The sequence below is a fragment of the Macrobrachium rosenbergii genome, chromosome 59 (genome assembly GCF_040412425.1).
Source record: "Macrobrachium rosenbergii isolate ZJJX-2024 chromosome 59, ASM4041242v1, whole genome shotgun sequence".
In the NCBI taxonomy this organism is placed as follows: Eukaryota; Metazoa; Arthropoda; class Malacostraca; order Decapoda; family Palaemonidae; genus Macrobrachium; species Macrobrachium rosenbergii.
Genome location: NC_089799.1, coordinates 23294025 through 23302113, shown reverse-complemented (window position 1 = coordinate 23302113; position 8089 = coordinate 23294025). Strand labels below are relative to the sequence as shown.

The window sequence follows — 8089 nt, the reverse complement described above, 5'->3', positions numbered from 1 at the left end:
TTTCTGTTCATTTAAACTCGTAACTGAGAGAGGAGATATATAAAAACTTGAATATTATAAAAAATTATTTATTAATGAATGTGAATTTCCATTCACAAATTTCTGACATGTCTTCTCTGAAATGATTATGAGAAACTAATCGCGGTGTGCTTTCAGCTCTTCAGTGAAAGCAACTCTATTTTCCATATCCACCACCACCGGAGAATGAGCTCCTTCCTCCAAAGGATCCGCCTCCATGACCGCCGGAGAAGCCTCCTCCAAATTGCCCGCCGTGACCGCCACTAGAGAATCTACCTCTAGAGCCATAACCTCCAAATGATCCTCCTCCAAAGGACCTTCCCCCAAAGCCTCCTCCGAAGGACCCTCCTCCAAATCCCCCTTCATGACCTCCGAAGGAATCTCCGTGACCACCACTGGAGAAGCCACCTCTAGGGCCGTATCCTCCAGAGGAACCTCCTCCAAAGGACCTTCCTCCAAATCCTCCTCTGTGACCTCCAAAGGAACCGTGGCCTAGGGACCCACCTCCATGACCACCAGAAAAACCTCCTCCGAAGGATCCACCGCCAAATCCTCCATGGCCACCACCGAATCCACCTCCCCCTCCCCCTGCCTGGCAGACAGCCAAGAGGACAGCCCCAATGCAGATGAGGAGTAACTTCTGTATAAAAAAAAATAGTTTTTGCTTGCAAGTTGCTTAAGGAGTGATTTCGCAAAAATTGTTTTAGTATCCTTTGCCTACTTTCGTTGAAAATTAACTGCTATAAAAACTACAGAAAACACATTAGGTTTTTCGAAAAAGTCTTCACTTATTATATAAAGTATGAAATGTATTGTGTAATTTCTTTCATAATTAAGCACCTTTCGTTTTTTAGTTTCTTTTAATGATAAGTAAATACTATGAAATCTAACGGACAATCAGTCTGCGAAAAAAGCAGAGAACAAAAAGAGTTTGTCTCACCATGGTGTGATCGGTGGCTCTCCTAAGGTCAGATCGTACTTATCTTCCCGATCGCCAGGCTTTATGTACAAGAAATCCTACGGATTCTCTCATTTGTGAAGGTCATTAATTTCAGCCTTTTCACTTTTTTTCCGGCCTTGGTAAATGGAAGGATACGTATTCAAGCAGAATATATCTCAAGTACTTGGTTACACACACCACACACACACACTCATATATATATATATATATATATATATATATATATATATATATATATATATATATATATATACATATACATAAATATATATACATACATATGTATATATATACATACACACACACACACACACACACACACATATATATATATATATATATATATATATATATATATATATATATATATATATATATATACGTGTGTGTGTGTGCCTGTGTTGAAAAATTTTCGTGATGGTTTGGCGTAAACTGAATCCAACCGAAAAGTATGTTGTATTATCTTGCTCTTCAATATTTTTTATGAATAGAGGGACACAAACCAGGGTAAGGGAAGGATATATAGTTATAAGCTGAGGAAATAATATCATTTGACTGTAGTATACAGTCGTGGTTAACTGACGGTAGCGAAGAGGGGATGCAGAAGTTGGTGAAAGATATTGGGTAAATTTGGAAGCAGAGAAGGTGAATAGTTAACATTACTGACGGGAAAGCAATGAAGCCGTGTGCAAATCAGGAAGACAAATGTATTTAAATGTTGATATGGATGATAGAACGAGGGTAGTTCACAACTACATGAATTTTAGAGTAAGAGTATAAGAATATGGTAGTATGAGAGAAGATATGACTCACAGAAAAAGAGCAGAGTTAAAGAATTTTGTAAAAGATTGGAAGAGAAAAAAGTTGATAGATGTAGAACTTGGGAAGTGGGGAAACACTGTTGAAACATTCTCCCTTACATAGGTCTAAAATATGCAATGAGTATTTGAGTGAAAGAAAAATATGACAATTTTTGATAAACGTAGCTATGAAGCTGAGATAAGAAAGTTCGCGTAACTGAAAGTTACAGTCTTTTCAGTAATATTTATTCATGGGCCAAAAATATTATTTAGTCATTGTAAACATCTAACTGCATACCCTTTGAGGTTTTTCAGATACGCGTATTCCCCGGTATTTTTTCTTTTTTAATTTGTGTATTGATAGTTAATTTTAACATATTGTGGTACAGTTATCTCTCTGCGAAGAGTCTTAAATCGTCAAACCTACACTGCTGTACCCCTGGAAATTATTTATTGTCAAGCAGGATAGATACAACCATTAGAAATTTAGATGTCTCCACTCTGAGACGTAAAGTAAGTAACTTGGGCCCTTTCTTTCGCTCTGTGGCCCTCAGTGACGTCGTCAGGTCTCGATAAGCCCACAAACCTTTCTAACCAACCCTCTATAAACAAAAACTGACTAACCTCATTTAGAAAAATAGTAAGCTTTTCTCTCTCTTTCAGTCACTTTCCGAAGTGATATAATAATCGTGGGATAATAGAGTAATTCATCAAAGTTTGTAACACAGTTTCTTACAAGCAGCACAATGGGCATTTCCAGTATTGTTACAAGCACAAACAGTCGTTTTGAATTTTAGCACCACTTTCAAACTGGTTATTTTTTGCTTGGGTATGGAAGACGATAAAGCTGTGATATTAATTATACGTGGTCTAGGAATAGAGACGAATGTGGAATATATTGTTTACGGGAGTCTGAATTTGTACATGACATGGTTTGGAAAACGGGAAACATCAATGGTGCTAAGTGATTCTTATGCTTAAAAACTGAGAGAAATTGGCCGTTTAGTTATCAAAGGCAAAAAGAAGTGGCTGGAGGGTTTTGTAACCTTTGAATGGCTGAAATGAAAGTGAAAACCGATTCACATTTTAGTTGAAGAGGGAATACCGGAAATGCGGCTATGGAGGTTAATACAACAAATGGGTCCACAATACCGAATTACCTAGAACTCTAAGAAAATAAATAGGAACTGGAAGTATGAAGAAGGAAAATGGCCATTGTAAAATACAAAGGTGGGTTCGCAGAATTATCAAAGAGCACTTGTTGGAAGAGGGAATAAAAGCAGTCTGTGGTAGGATGGTGACGTTAGGCAGTGGTTCTCAACCAGGGGGGAATTGTGACCAAAGATTGGCAGGCTCAAACTGGCTCTAGGACCACACAAAAAGCAGTGTGCATCGGTCTGCACTGCTAAGAGGTCACGCTTGGTTTTCTCTCCGCTAGCTTGTGTGTTTGTATCAGTATTTTGTTACATATTATTTGGAATCCACCTTTTGAAGCAAACAATTTTGGAAAGGGGTAGGGAATGACATTCTGACATATGGTGAAAGGGTGCCTGGGCCAAAATAAGTTTGAGAACTATTACATGATTAGAGGGTTAGCATGAAATGAATTAAACTGATTGTATTACAAAAAAAATTGGTGATTATTGGGCAAATGAAAATTTTAAAGAATTTTTGAGTGTAGAGGATAACCGAAGGCCAGTTCTGAATAGTGCAGGAGCTGATTGGTTTAGCGTAAATTGGAGAACGCTTGTGGGATTGACTGTTAAGGATGTATGAAAGGGTGATTAAGAGTTTGGAAAGTATCAGTTGTTGGCATTAAAGGTGAGGGGCTGTGGTAATCAAAGTTTGATTGTCCGTTACAGTCCAATTCAAAAATTATATATATATATATATATATATATATATATATATATATATATATATATATATATATATATATATATATATATATATTACATGGAAGTTAAACTTGCACAAGGACCATTTGGATTGAAACGCCTCTTAAATAAGATTAAGAGAATTAAAGAAGAATGCACTACGGAACGAAGCGATAAAAATAATTATTCAAATAGTAAGAGAGCATCGTTTACGTGTCATACTAGAGGAGACAGGTATCTTTACTAACCATATCAAGTTAATGACTAATGGATAAGTTTGAAGACATTCAAGGAAAGAGTTAGGGGTTAGACTACATGGAATATTTAATGTATTTTTTAGAAGGCAAGTAGGCCTCGGGAGAGTTTTCCATAACTGAGTTTTGTGGAGTAAAAAGGTATTATGAGAACGGATAACATGAGAAACCTTAAACAGACAGCTATATCTTGCAAGATGTCATCATGAAAGAAACAAAGGTAGATAGCTTTTACATGGTGGATGGGGGTAGAAGAAAAAACAATGAACTGAATGCTTGTTTAATTGAACTAGATACTGAGAGGTGACCTTTCAAAAACATAAGTATTCTTAAGCATTTGATTAGTGAATATGAATTTCAGTTATCAAATCCAAGACAAGTCTTCCCTAAAATAATTTTGAGAAACTAATTTCTGTTTATTGTCAGCTTTTCAGCCAAAGCAACTTTATTTTCCATATCCACCACCACTGGAGATTGAGCTCCTTCCTCGAAAGGATCCGCCTCCATGACCGCCGGAGAAGCCTCCTCCAAATTGCCCGCCGTGACCGCCACTAGAGAATCCACCTCTAGAGCCATAACCGCCAGAGGAACCTCCTCCAAAGGACCTTCCTCCAAATCCTCCTCCGAAGGAACCGCCTCCAAATCCACCTCCATGACCTCCGAAGGAACCTCCGTGACCACCACTGGAGAAGCCACCTCTAGAGCCGTATCCTCCAGAGGAACCTCCTCCAAAGGACCTTCCTCCAACTCCTCCTCCGTGACCTCCAAAGGAACCGTGGCCTAGGGACCCACCTCCGTGACCACCAGAGAAACCTCCTCCGACGGATCCACCGCCAAATCCTCCATGACCGCCACCGAATCCACCTCCTACCCCCCCTGCCTGGCAGACAGCCAAGAGGACAGCCCCAATGCAGACGAGGAGTAACTTCTGGAATAAGAGAGTAAATCCACCATAAAACTTAGGTTTCACTTTTAAAATGCCTTCGAAATTATTTCGCAAAAATTCAGATTTTATACATGTGCCTACTATTATTAATAAAAGTACCAAAGCAAAGTTACTTTGGCGCCTTGGAAAACCTGTCATTTATCATAGAATAATGACCTTTGAAGTTTATTGTATAATTTCTTCTACAATTAATCTATCTATATTTACTATAGTTTCAGTATCGTTTCATAAAGAAAATGCCATTGACACTAACAGACTACTTGTCTGAGAAACAAGTAAAGAAAAAAAAAAGGTATTTGCCTCACCATGGTGTGATCGGTGGATCTCTAGAGTTCTGATTGTACTTCTTTTCCTGGTCGTCAGACCTTGTATACAACAGCCTTTGCGGATTCTCTCATTGTGAAGGTCATTAATGTCACGTTTTTCACTGTTTGTCTGGCCTTGATAAATGAAAGGAAATGTGGCGAAGTTCTTCTATAAAGAAAGAAATAAAAAAATAAAAAAAATTCGCAAACTTTCTGAATGCATGATGTTTTCGGAGACAACCGCATAAAGACTTCAAGAAATAAGTGGAAGAGTATGAAATACATGTACATATTTGAATTCATAACCATTCACACTCACTCAGTATGTATATATGTATATATATATATATATATATATATATATATATATATATATATATATATATATATATATATATATATATATATATATATATATATATATATATATATATATATATATATATATATATATATATATATATATATATATATATACAAAGCACAATAAACATATACTATATATATATATATATATATATATATATATATATATATATATATATATATATATATATATATATATATATATATATATATATATATATATATATATATATATATAGTATATGTTTGTGTGTGTGTGTTTTAATATATATATATATATATATATATATATATATATATATATATATATAGATATATATATATATATATTATAGATATAGATATATATATATATATATATATATATATATATATATATATATATATATATATATATATTGTGTGTGTGTGTGTGTGTGTGTACATGTATGATGGTGTAATGTAAACCTGGATCCGACTCACGGGTTTGCTGAACTTTCTGGCTTTTTAATATTGATATTTATAAGGATAGAATAAAAATAGTCAATGTAAGGAAAAGACCTATAGGTAAAAGCTTAAGGATTAATAAAAGTAGTAGTGATTAGGGTGTACAGTAGTTTATGTCTGCAGATAATAACGAAAAGAAGTGTACATTAGTGACCGTAAGATTACGTAGGTGAATGCAAATCAAGAAGAAAGAATCTATAAATGTTAATACTGTTGACGAAAGAGTGAAAGTAATTCAGAAATTATGAAAGGATAAAAGTACGTCAAAACCATTAGCGGATCCGGGGGGGGGGGAGCCCACCTGGGCACGTGCTCCCCATGAAAAAATAATGATAAAATAATAATAATATTGAAGATTTAGATAATAACAACATAAATCAATATATAAATGAAAAATATCGATTAGAAAAGTAATATATATATTTATATATATATATATATATATATATATATATATATATATATATATATATATGTGTGTGTGTGTGTGTGTGTGTGTGTGTGTGTGTGTGTGTGTGTGTGTGTATAATATGAATATTGGTGGTCCTCCCATAAAAATTTCTCTGGATCCGCTAGCGCTCAAAACTATAGGAGTTTTGGATTCAAACTATCAGAGTATGGGAGAATAACACTACAGATGATTTATGGAATTGGAGACGAGAAGTAAAGAATTTTGTAAAGGATAAGAAGGAGAAGTCAAATTTGGGTAATGGGAGTGAAGAGTGCATGATAATGATATGTGAAAAAAAAAAAAAAAAATATGAAGCTCTGATCGAAAGTTTAGTATAATTGAAAAGACCAATGTCTTTTCAGACGATTTTATTGATGTAGGAAAAGGGAAGCATGAAAGGTAGCTGAAAAGTAAGTGTATTATTCGAAGAATCAGGGAGAAAGTCAGGGGAAGGACTGATGACAAACTTGCTAAATAACGTGAAAAAGTTATAAAATGGAAAGGCCTTAATATTCAGGAAGAGTATATGACAGAAGTAAGTTCATGGAAGTCGACTTCTGCTGACGAGCAATTTTGTAGGTAAATGAAGTAGCTGATGTATCATCGAGTTAACCCTTTGAATGAACGTAGACCATGGTTAAGAACGAATTCGTTATAACCTATCAAGAAAGTATGAACTCTTTAGCAAGTTAATGCCATTTTTGCTTCGCCCTTGAGGTACTTTCGTGATATGTTTCATCTTGTACATGCAGCTGTATATACTTGAAATTTGTATCACAGACATAATCTACGTGGTATTAGAGGTTATCGTTAATTCGAGAAATTCTATCGCGAAGGCCGACTAAAACTGTTATTTCAGTCAATTTTTTCTAGTGTAATATTGGCAGTGCAAAGCGAAGCTGTGGTTCATTGGTCTCCGTTCTTGCTTTTCTGCTGTACTTACTGTTTGAGAGGCAATGATTCTGAGAGGATCATATGGACATGTCTCCCTCCGCATGCAAACCAAATTACTGACTTACCTCGACTCTTTTGTGCATCGCAGAAGAATCAGTGGAAACAAAACTAATGTAGAGCAATACTTGTTAATGCGGATGTTAGAAGGACGGGATTTTTGTGAGTGGGATTAGGTATTAAGGTGAATTTAACAGATGATGATAGGAGGAAAAAAGAGGATGCAGAAAGAAAGATAGAAGGCTGCGAGCAGAAGACATGTAAGAGAAAGGGAGTGACCATGACAGCCAAATTTGGTACGTTTCAAGGCACTGGAACTGTGAATACTGACCTCAACGAAATAAAAGTGATTGAGTATGGTGAGATGATTTGAGTACTAAGTATATGTGTTGTATAAATATTGAATGGCTAATCAGCTGGTGTTATAGAACTTTGGCAAAACGGTCAGTGAAGTAGAATACATGGATCAGCTTTGAGATGATTTGGTCATGTGTAGAGTATATAGGATATATAAATGGAAGCAGTGGATTATTCGGAAATGGCAGGAAGGAAGAAATGAAGAACAGAAAAGTGGTGGATAGGTGATGTGGAACAAGGATTGGAACGGAAGGATCTTTATATCTAGAGAGAAAATGGTTTTAAGATATACAATAGAGGGCTTGGGCAAGTGAGTG

At 35.5% G+C, this 8089-nt stretch overlaps 2 protein-coding genes across 2 annotated transcripts; both read right to left on the bottom strand.

Annotated features, from left to right (window-relative positions):
• Positions 1 to 175: 175 nt before the first annotated feature.
• On the bottom strand, positions 176 to 1051 carry LOC136837606 (uncharacterized). Its single transcript, XM_067102483.1, has 2 exons — positions 1040 to 1051; positions 176 to 658 (listed from the first exon to the last, which is right to left on the bottom strand). Exons 1-2 carry the CDS (start codon positions 1049 to 1051, stop codon positions 176 to 178), a joined length of 495 nt encoding a protein of 164 aa, XP_066958584.1.
• Positions 1052 to 4199: 3148 nt separating this feature from the next.
• On the bottom strand, positions 4200 to 5324 carry LOC136837410 (acanthoscurrin-2-like). Its single transcript, XM_067102191.1, has 2 exons — positions 5162 to 5324; positions 4200 to 4838 (listed from the first exon to the last, which is right to left on the bottom strand). The coding sequence occupies exons 1-2, from the start codon at positions 5162 to 5164 to the stop codon at positions 4356 to 4358; spliced, it is 486 nt and encodes a 161-aa protein (XP_066958292.1). The 5' UTR covers positions 5165 to 5324; the 3' UTR covers positions 4200 to 4355.
• Between the last annotated feature and the right edge of the window lie 2765 nt (positions 5325 to 8089).